The sequence below is a fragment of the Mytilus galloprovincialis genome, chromosome 13 (genome assembly GCF_965363235.1).
Source record: "Mytilus galloprovincialis chromosome 13, xbMytGall1.hap1.1, whole genome shotgun sequence".
NCBI lineage: Eukaryota > Metazoa > Mollusca > Bivalvia > Mytilida > Mytilidae > Mytilus > Mytilus galloprovincialis.
The window spans coordinates 24,795,466-24,807,009 of record NC_134850.1 but is presented as its reverse complement, the minus strand read 5'-3'; the positions used below and the strand labels follow the sequence as shown (position 1 = coordinate 24,807,009).

The window sequence follows — 11,544 nt, the reverse complement described above, 5'->3', positions numbered from 1 at the left end:
AATAATTAACACCAATCGTGTGTATCGAAGTATTATGTGGCTATAACATCTTGTCTAAGCTACTGTTTTCTTCGTAAAATGGCTGTTACAAGTTATAACAGGACCAACACGACGGGTGCCATGTGTGGAGCAGGATCTGCTGTATGAAACAATTCAATTATAAAATAAACGACCCAATTAAGAAGATTTTTTTTTAAATCGTTTATGACAACCACGAACCAACGACAACCACTAAAACATCGAGTACTGGGAACATAAAGAATGTGGTGTGTTTAAAATGTTTGAAAGAACTAACCCTCACCTAAGTGTGGTATAACAGTAAAACATGAGAACAAACTAAGTATTTTATTTTAACACATCCAGATCAGAGAAGCTAAAAATGAAAACAAGTCGACCAATATTTAGCTATGAAAACAATGTTAAGGTAAAGGGGAAAGGGGAGTTAAATCAAAATTTATAGATTTTTTTTTAATAATTTGTCTTGGTATAGTTTATATCATTCTTATTTAAAAAATATGAAAAAAGTATAGTTCATCGGACTTTTTTTTTCACGCTACAGGTTATGAAAAATTGTCGGATTTTGTAAGAATTATGCTAGGGAAACCTTATTTTGTGTGATTAAAAGAAAACTACACCAAAATTTTCAGAAAAGAAAATGGAAAAAATCTGCTTTTTCAAAATCCAAGATGGAAGAAGAAACCAAAGCAACCTTAAAATGAATCAATTTTGTCAGACATGTATATGTATTTCATGCAAGTACATTGAGAAGATTGAACATTTTCCCGCTAAGATAATGCAGATTGATAAATTGATGTGTAACCCCTAAGTGAACACTGTTGTGTTACTTTGTTGGAGAAAGCCGGAGTGCATTGAAGGAATCCTAGTAAATGGATTTTAGAGTCGAACACACCTGTCACGTTCAGGATTCACAATCTCAGAGTTGACAGAAAAGTGATACAGTAGTTTGACTACTTATCTCACTCGGCCGCGACGACCTTAAATAAAGAAGACCTGTTACATTGCAATCTTTAATATAAATAGCTGCAATGGTGAATCCTTCAAACATGAAGAGATTAGAAAACGTTATTGAGTAAAATACAAATAAGAATATAAGGACGGCACTGCCAGTTGAAAATGAAATGTAGAAAAAACTGTAACAATTGTTGTGTGCATGTGTGTTCTTTGAATAAATTCGTCTTCATCAAAACAAAAGGTTGGAGAAAGCAAAACAATTAAAACATTTAAAAAGATCATAAAACTTGAATTTTTAGTTTTAGTCATGCTTGTTGTATCGAAGGATTTTTTTACTCTATTTTTAAAGTTAAAGATAAAAATATATCATCTTAATCCTACTTGTATTAAAACAATTGATGGTCCCTAGATGAGAAGCGCAGACACAGAGGGACGACAGACAGTCGACTTGTGATAGATTAATTTCTTAGTGCATGAAACAAGTTTCTATTCTATGACAGTCTTCATCAAAATGAATGGTTATGTAGAAAAGAAATCAATTTTATTTTAGTTTCTACAGATTTATTTTGGTTATCATCATAGTAACCGTCTTTAGCGAATAATGAGTTCCGTGCCATATTATGACGTCAATACCATCAGCAAAAGAATTATGATGACCCGATAGGTATCTTCCATTCAAATTAGCAATCAGGCAATGGTTATACCACCAACCTCCTTTGTATTGCGCTGCACAATTAAGGGGAGAGTCATCAGCATCGTGATCATAAGTAGAAAATGGCATTCCGTTATGGTTGTACTTTGGGTGCATGAGAAAGTTTCCTGAAATACATAGATGGTAACATGTGGCAAATGGTTTGATATCTTTCAACCGGTTGACTATATATTTCCTAAAGGAAAGAAACGCGTCATTCGTGACATAACTGAAATATATGGTACATTTTTTTACAAAAATGCCTGTCAGAAGGTAATCACTCGGTTTCAACTTGATCAATTACATGTATTTTTTTTAAATATCAACTCTTATCATTATTGCAGTAGTTTTTGTTTATTGTGTGTTTTTTGTCAAGGTGGGCACCATCAGTATCGGCCCAAGATTTGTTAAGACACATGATGTGTTTTTAACCTGCGTAAAGGAAAATAGAAATGGAAATAGCAGTGTGTGTAAATAAACTTTTCTATAATTTATCTTCAACAGTATCCTGAACGTTTTATTCAGTAGGAATACGTCAACTCTTTAAGAGCTATGTGATTAAAAGAAATATAAAAACATAGCCAATTGCATCAAAGACCAAATTTGCTTGATGCAGTTGTGCAATCATTGTTTCTCAATAATTTCCAAAAGTATTAACAAGAAGTTTCATACTTTTATGCTATGAATCATGGTCATTCCGCAGTACAGACCACTAAGATGACGAAATCATCGGGGACTAACAACCTTTCGACAAGCAGTAGCATCAACACAGTTGTAGTACATATATATGACAAATCCTAGTTAAATAATATAGTCCTATGATTAAGTGTCCTTGTAAATGCTCTAGTAATATACCATTCCTAATATGAAAATTAACGCTAACTCAATCGCTTGTTTGTATGTAGTAATTTCCCTTTGTTTGCATGTGAGGTATTAAGTTATTTTGTTCGAAACATGTATTTAGTTATTAACTTACGATTCGTTTAAAAATTACAAATTCATAGTTAATATAAATCTAACCTGAATCCCCTGAATAGTTTGATACATGTAACTGGTATTGACTCCACTCATCACCAACGAGAAAACTCGAATACTTTGCATATCGATCATTGCCCTCGAAGTCTGATAAATCGATTCTAAGTTCATGGTTACCACTTGATGTTATACGATGGATTATATCATTTCCTGTTTGAAAAGATAATTTGCCTGGATGCATAATCTAATCTTTAATATAATGATTTCAATTGGTGCAGAAATTAGACTTAATACATTAACGTGTTTTGCAGTATTGCTGATAAAACATATCAGAAAATATTATTTATAAAAAAAAATAGAGCCCAATTGACCTACATTACGACAAATCAAAACCATGCAAAACTAATTGAAATTGCCGCTCTGACATATTCCTCTGTTCAACTAATAGAAGCGACGTGTTTATCATGTACCACTTTCCCTATAGTAGTTCATTTTCCTTTTTGTTTTGTTGATGAACAATACTTAGTGTTCTTGGTAATGTATGGTTGGCTTTCCGTCTGTTTTCTTTCTTATCAGTTTCACGTATCAATTGATAGATGTACATGATCGTAGATACCATTAAAGTCAACGTCTTTGAAAATGACATGTTGCGAGTTGTAAGCTTTTTAGATTTTCGAACAAGATTTTATGGCAGTTGTTATTTTGATAAATACCGACTCAGGCATGGTTCTTTATATACATTTTGGTGATTTGTTTCTTTAAATAATGTTGTCCGTTATGTGTCCTTTTACTATTTCATTTTTATCTCTTTGAAAAAATCGGTCTCAAATGTTATACTCCTGTATTTCCACATCCGCTATAATTCAATATGTATTCCCACTTAAATAGTATTTTATTATTTAATTGTCATTTCTTTTACAACCAACAACATTTTTACATACCCAACCAATATTCGCCATCAACAGAACCAAAACCCTCTTTATAAGTCATCCAATCTCTGAAGAAGTCAACAGAACCATTGTATCTTCTTTGTATTACCTGAAGTTAAGGGCGTTTGCTTCTCAGTGACAATATAATTAGTTTTTCAAACACTATTGATAGGGGATTAAAAAAGGAATCAAAAGAGCAAAACAAATATATAGGTCATGTAGGTCAATGTGGTTTTTTTTTTAAATTTAAGCCACTGAAATTTTGGCGGTAAAATATTCTCTCTCTTAATTATTGACAAGTTTAAGTTCTCAAAAACTATTGAAAAATAATTAAAAGTGTGTGAGACTTTAATAGATGACTTATCATTATACATGTAAAAGATTTATAACAAGAAAAATGGGGGTCAACGGACAACTTTTTTTTAAAGCATTCAAATGGATAAACCAGAGGATTCGGAAAATCTGACAAAAAGTCCTAAACATGACAAGCGAAAATCCTTAGGTGTCTCTGTCGGTATATTCCAAGAGCAAAGAGAACTTCAAGTTGATAAACTCATTTTAGTAATACCGTTTGGTTATTAAATTTTAAAAACATTTATTTAAGAATAAAAGAGGCTGACCACGTGTTGTTTTTCTAATCTAATGCATTTAATTTTATTGAAATGCAGTCGATACATTAAATATATAGAAGATATGTTCTTCTGATCTAATAGATCAAGTTATATAACAATTCAGTCGATACATTGAGTTATACCGGCTTTACAAAGTAGACTTTCATTATGTGTGTATAAAGGTCAAAAATGAAATGAAAACCTTGACTTCTTTAATAATCTGCCTGGTTCAAATGTTTATAAAGTTTTAACTGTAAACATTCAATTGATCATACATAATTCTCTTTTAAAGCTATCTCTTTAATTCGTTATCAAAGGTACCAAGATTATAATTTAATACACCAGACGCGCGTTTCGTCTACACAAGACTCATTAGTGACGCTTGCTTATATCAAAATAGTTACAAAGCCAAAGAAGAGCAAATTTGAAGAGCATTAAATATTTAAAATTACAAAAAGCCAAATACGGCTAAATGATTTAACCGTTCGTTTTTGTGAGTTGCTTTTATACCACTGTCCGGGGATATAAGAGGAGTGCATACCCGTTAATATGTTTTACTTCGACAGTTGATCGCGGGCGAATAGTTGTCTTATTACCAATCACATTACATTGTCGTGTACTTGTATTGCATCTTCAAGCGTATAATCAAAATAACATTTACGGAAAAGTATACGGCTATGCTTCCTATAAAACAAAATAAGTAGCGACGTCTTGGGTGTTGTTCGAAATTTGAAAATCATTTGGAATATATCAACCAAGTTAATGCGATTTTTAACCTAGAGAAACATTGATTTCAAGTATAGGGAAAATTGGTTGATTGCAATAAACATCAATATCAGACGACCACCTTTTTTTAAAATCATATCGTGATTACGAATTAATAAATATTTAATACTGTAGTTGATTGCTGAGAATAGTTTTTGTAATGCATGTCTTCAAAACGAGATCGGGACACGAATCACTTCCATTTAAAAAAAATTGGGAATGAGTGTCAATGAGACAAAATCCAATGTATGGATCTCTTACTTCGGTGATGACTATTGTAAGAAAATACAAAGAAAGGTATATTTTTTTCGTAGAGTTGTCCCTTGCAGTATTGAAGCAATTTCTACAAAGACCGAAAAGTGAGACAATGATATGAACAGGTAACTAAATACATAGGGTCTAGTATATGTGGTAAGTTTAACTATCCAAATACAATATATGTTACCGTCCAACTTTTATTTTCAGTGGTCATATCACAGAATACTGGAACAGCTATATGCGAATTGAATGGATATATATTGTAAATTCCACTTGTCAAATTTGATGGTATTATTTCTGAACATTCTCTTGGTAGATGGGTGTCTGAAATTAAAGATATCAATAACTCATTAGTTTAAACTTTCAATAAGGACAGGAACATTTATATTATTCATACTTTAAAAGTGTTTCGATTATTCAACATTTGCAAGAAGTAAATGCATATACTGCATCATATGTAAACCGAGAACAAGGAATTCTATACTAAGCAATGGCGATCAAATAGATATTAAAGTAAGATGTTATTTTCCTTCATAACTTTCATCGTTTTTGGTTGTACTGTCTAAATCTTTAATGTAAGTACTGTTTAAACCAGTTATAGGCATAAATATAGATAATAGATTGCCCCGTTTCCTTTGTCAGATGAATTGAGATTGAAAAAAAATAATATTTAACATATAGCGATACTAGTATCGTCACTGAATATAACAAATGTATCAATCTTGCATCACTCTATTTGTTCTTTATATTTAGATATTTCTTTTGACTTCTTCCTTGTATAGACTTCTCCGTTTTTTAATTTACTTTGGAACACCCTAATTGTGATATTTTTTTTATCAGTAAACCATAAAACAGTAAAGGTTTTATAGCCATGTCATAGGTTACTCTATCATAATAATAATAATCATTGTTAATAGTAGTACTTTTTGTTAACTGAGTACTGAGGGCTAAAGCTTTCATCAGTGTAAACACCAAGGAGTCATGACTCAGAATTTACTGTAGGAAATATTTGTTTTAAAGTGCAACTTAAAGGTTAAAAACAATTTATTACATTGGTTGCAATGAATTACATTAATTTCCCAGTTAAATAAAAACCGATAATTTCACATGTGAAATAAACGTGGTTATTACACTCTCTGACGTCATACAACAATAGGCGTTGTCAAGACGTCGATAACGGTGGATCAAAACAAGTTGTGAATGCGTAGAAAAAAGATACAGTTCCTGACATGTTTTACATTAATTTCTTTTAAAAAAATAAGGCATTTGCCAATGTAATGAAAAGAATAACTAATTAAAGAATTAAAATATCGAAAAATATTCAACTCGTGACCGAACAACACTGATAATTAACTCATGCGCTTCGCGCATTCGTGAATTAATGTGTTGTTCGGTCATTCGTTGAATTCTTCGATTAGTTATTCTATAAAAAATTTAAAACATGGACGTCGAAATTTTGTTAACATTGTGAATCAGCAACACATGACAAAAGGTATTTAAGAGATATTTGGTGGAGGTTGTCTCATAGGCAATCGTACCACATCTGCTTATTTTTATATTAACTGTGAAGTTCAGTTTTCTTTCAATTTTGTTCATGATTATAATTGTTTAATATGTTAAACATTCCAAAATGCTTATGAGTAGGTTATGACAGATTATGTATACACCTACAGTTTTGTTTTATAACCGGGTCACATCGAAGTTCTCCATTGCAATACCTTGTATTGTTACAACATGCTTCGCATATGATGTGATGTCCTTCTTCTCTTCTCCCAAATATAGTTCCCAATGATTTGCTGCAAAGCTATATAGAAAATTTTGTAGTGTAAGTTTTATAATATATTAAAAAGATATAAAAGAGGGACGAAACATACCAGAGGGACAGTCAAACTCATAGATCGACTAAACATTGGATAAAGTTAACTTTTCTCATTGATCATAAAGACAGATTTCACCACTGATACCATATGATAAGGGATGTCTCTACATGATATGTAATAAACTCGAAAATGCTCCACTTGAACTTTAATCATGTTTCTATCTTAAAAAGAAAATTATTGTAAAAAAATCGATTCAGATGTACAATCTACATGATATTACTTGACTGATTAAATATTTCATCTAAAACATGAATGAGTGAAAATATTACGCTTACAAAACGTTCAAAATCTAGTTTCATCTTACCTGTGACTTAGAACAACCAAAATCAAATAGAACTTTGCCAGAAGTTGTAGAGTATTTTTGCTTGAAACAAACCTATAAAACACAGTCATATGTATATAGGACAAATGGAGGAAACAATGTTTATCATTTATTACATATTTCATTATATTCATAAATAACAGGCATTTATGTGTCAAATTATAAGCATGGTATCTTTGATGAATCTTTACTAACTCTAAAATTAGGAACGCATGTCATCTCTTTTCTATATAACAATAAAATGTATCTCTCTTTTCCCAAAATTTGTAACAGGGAACTTCAATACATTGCTTGTTTATTGGTATTCATATTTTCCATGGGCGGAAAAGGGTACCAAAACGTGTTTGCATTTTAAGTGTTATGCATCTGTTTTAAAAGATATGTTAATTAATTGGTAAATAAAACCACCTTTATTTGTTTCTTCAATATGAAACGTTCATCATAAGGTGTGTACTTTTAAAATTCAATATATTATACAATTTTAGATTTTAAGTAGCCTACATGTATTTAATACAACTATTTTTTACAATTCATGATTATTTGTCTTCACGTTCAAACGTACCCAGTACCTCATCATTATTGCAAGTTTCACGTCTATCACAATCTCCAGCAGTTTCAATGCCAGTGCACGAAAGACAATCCTGACCACAATCTACAATGATAGAGCAAGTGAATTTAAAAAAAGAAAAAAATATATAGAGCCATAACCTCCAATAGATAAATGATACATCTAAGTTGATGAAAAATCTAACCAAAATACGACAGATATATACATAAACAACTTTTGAAAAAAAAACTGTACTGTTCTGATCCGGGTATCAAATTACCAGTGTATCCATGATACAACATGTCGATTATAGCATAGTTTAAAAATGATATGGTATTGCGTTACAAATATGCTTTACTGTGGATTCATTTATTTTCGTGGGTACCAATTTTCGTGGATTAAGGAAAACTTACATGTTCGTGGATATTTAATTTCGTGGTTGTGATAAAGTCTGCATACAACCCTATAGAAAATTTGTTATTCGTTGAGCATTTAATTTCGTGGTTCATCTGTATCCACGAAATCCACGAAAATTGGTGACCAACGAATAATAATGAATCCACAGTATGATATATATATATGTTTAATGTACTTATACACATGTATGCTTTTCTTGGAATAAATAGCAAGGATGTTCGTTCAACAATTTGCTGTCAATTCATAGAGCTATATGTGTATATGAAAAGTCAAATTGAACGAACATACATTTGTATTATACTAAAGAATTAGATAGTTAATATTATTTCGTCAACAATCTACCTAGTGCGAATATAGGAGTTAATGTTATAAACTTTATTCTTTATAATACATTAAATAGATATCCATATGCATGTTAGTAAGCAAATAGATGAATACGAAAACAAGAAACTTATTTGACAAAATCAACTCCTTTTTATGTCAAAGTTCAGAAGAAATGATTTGACATTAACGAAGAAATTCGATTATTCCATAGTCAGTGATAGATAAAGCGACTACAGAAAAGAAGGTAGAAGAAACCATAGCGCCATATAAAAAAACAATATCACAGTCAAAACTTTAGCCGACGAACATTTCAACAAAATTGACCAAGCAACACGTACACGACCCCATACTGGCGATTCACACGCGTGCTACTGAATAGTTAGCAAATTCTGCTAACTATTATCGTACTGGTTGAGTTACTTACTAATTATTGCCACCGACAACATAAACACAGCAACGATCAGCTTAGTCATCTCTTCAAATTATCTGTAAAAAAATAATATTCACGTTCAATGTCATGCAATATGTTTCGCAACTGATATAGTTCTGTAAATTTTTTCAAAAAAATTAGGCATATAAGTATGCAAATTTGGTTACCTTCAATGTTACGTGAATATGTTTACCCCTTGCGAAAGGAAAGTAAATTGTCAGTCTGCGATCTTTCTTTTCACCATTTGAAGAGTTTTGTGTGTTATTTTTCAAAACTAGGCTACATTAACGTATTCACCATAAAAAATCGTTAAAGACACCAGGTTTATAATATAATGCCAGACTCAAGTTTCGGCTACAAAAGATTCATCAGTGGCGATTTATTCAAAACGCTAAATTGCTAGATGATAGAATATTATAACACAGTAAAATTAAAATCTAGAATAAGATTTAAATAAAATAATGCAATTTTAAAGTTAAATGAAACTAGTGGCTGGTGAAAAATATGTTTATCCAATTTTTGAACCAATGCATGTTTATATCATAACTTAGTCTTTTGTGCACGGTTTTATCATTTTTTACGTATCCGTATCGTTTAATCGTCCACTACAACATTCTCTCGGTCTGTTATGATGTGAAAATATGGCAGCCATTTAATTGTCGTGTTGAGAAGCCATAGTTTACATGTACCAATTGTCACCTTATACTTAACAATCAGAAAAGAAGAATCGATATTGAGCACGTGTATAACATTTACAATAAGATCTTTTAAGTATTTCAATGAAAGATTCCTGCGCATTTCGATTACCTGATTTATACGAGAAAGGTCACGCTGAGTTCACTGCATACGGAAAACATATCGGCGAATTGTTAACTGGAAGCAAACAATTAAAAAGAAAATCTTCTAAATTTGGACAGAAAAAGTTATTTACATAAGTTTTATAATAAAAACTAGCCATTTATTTATAAAAAGAAAACTGGAATTATGAGTACAATAAATAATTTTGGGAGGAACGTAGACCTTTTCAAGTCACAAGGGTTGTTCTGACATTCAGTGAGATTATGTGTTTGTCGAAAGAAATCCCACTGACTAAAACATGAACACCATAAAAACAGTAGCTCCTTTTTTTTTTTATTTAAGAAGGTGTGCTGACTTTTTTTCACGAATGAAAACATACTGATGCATAATATATTTTGTTCTCCTATAAATTATTGATTGCCGTTATGTATACTCTTCTCTGGACACCTCTATATTAATAAAAGTCTGGTTTACCTTCTATAAAACTTAAAGTTCCACCAATTGTCACTTACAAATTATTTCCTATCATATCACGTTTATATTGGGCTTACACCTTTCGACCTAGTATATGTAAACACATGTAAATAAGTACTTACCACGAAGTCAATAATCATGTGTGTCTATGTTGATGTGACACAATAGATATAGGTCATCAGGTAATTATCAAATATTCTAGCGAAGTACAGCTGTTTATACGAACAGACACACTTTCTGCCATCGTGTACGAACCACAAAGTAATACAAAGTTGCAATAATGTGTGACTTTTTGATTTTTCAATGAAATGAGCATGTTTAAAACTAGTGAAGTTGTCAGTAGAGATTCAGTTTAGTTCTTTGTATAATTTTCTCTAAATCATGTCTCAGCCATCAGATACAAGACAGACATGTGATAGTAATCGGACAATATACAGTGCCTCGTAAGTAAACTTCCCACGGAAACCAATCTTCATTACATCATTGCTGTTCCGAATTGCTCTTCTGAGGATTCATTATTGTTCGTTTGATAGCAATTTTCGTGAATATCGTGGGTATAGGTTGAACGACGAAATTATATTTTCAACGAATGACAAATTTTCGAAATTCTTGTATGAAGACTTCAGCAAAACCATGAAATTAAATGTCCACGAACCAAGTTTACCTTCATCCACGAAAATTGATACCCACAAAAATAAATGAATCCACAGTATTCCCCATTCCCCATTATATAGTATTTCATATCATTCATTTTGATACCTGCACGAATCCTTGAACAGTATTTGCACAGTTTATTTTTACTCACAATGTATCGAAAAAAAGAAAATAAAGAATACGGAACTGCGATGAAAATTCAAAACGGAAAGTCCCTTATCAAAGGGTCAAATCAAAAGCTTAAACACATCAAACGAATGTATAACAACTGTCATATTCCTGACTTGGTACAGGCATCTTCTTATGTAGACAATGGTAGATTAAACCTGGTTTTAAAGCTAGCTAAACCTCTCATCTTTATGACAGTCGCATCAAATTCCATTATATTGACAACGATGGGCGAACAAAACAAACAGACACAGGTAAAAATGTCACAAATAGGGGAACAACAGCAACACGAACCACACCAAACACTGGGGTGATCTCCTGTGCTCCAA

General features: G+C 31.5%; 1 protein-coding gene across 2 annotated transcripts; it reads right to left on the bottom strand.

The window, feature by feature from the left end:
• Positions 1–1,491: 1,491 nt before the first annotated feature.
• Positions 1,492–10,500, bottom strand: LOC143056280 (microfibril-associated glycoprotein 4-like). Of its 2 annotated transcripts, XM_076229371.1 has the most exons (9): positions 10,394–10,500; positions 9,116–9,177; positions 7,973–8,055; positions 7,386–7,457; positions 6,873–7,005; positions 5,389–5,525; positions 3,580–3,676; positions 2,684–2,848; positions 1,492–1,791 (listed from the first exon to the last, which is right to left on the bottom strand). In XM_076229371.1, exons 2-9 carry the CDS (start codon positions 9,162–9,164, stop codon positions 1,526–1,528), a joined length of 1,002 nt encoding a protein of 333 aa, XP_076085486.1. In that variant the 5' UTR covers positions 9,165–9,177; positions 10,394–10,500; the 3' UTR covers positions 1,492–1,525. The 2 variants fall into 2 exon arrangements, with proteins under 2 accessions (XP_076085486.1, XP_076085487.1); XM_076229372.1 differs by lacking the exons at positions 9,116–9,177; positions 10,394–10,500 and having other exon boundaries at positions 7,966–8,055.
• Between the last annotated feature and the right edge of the window lie 1,044 nt (positions 10,501–11,544).

What these genes read in the sequence shown, in the direction of transcription:
- LOC143056280 (XM_076229371.1), bottom strand. Translation starts at nt 9,164, where the DNA reads ATGACTAAGCTGATCGTTGCTGTGTTTATGTTGTCGGTGGCAATAATT. An exon ending in GTTGTCGGTGGCAATAATTA is followed by an intron (nt 8,056 to 9,115) that starts GTAAGTAACTCA and finishes CTATCATTGTAG; the next exon opens with ATTGTGGTCAGGATTGTCTT. An exon ending in TGATGGCGAATATTGGTTGG is followed by an intron (nt 2,849 to 3,579) that starts GTATGTAAAAAT and finishes CTTTTCAAACAG; the next exon opens with GAAATGATATAATCCATCGT.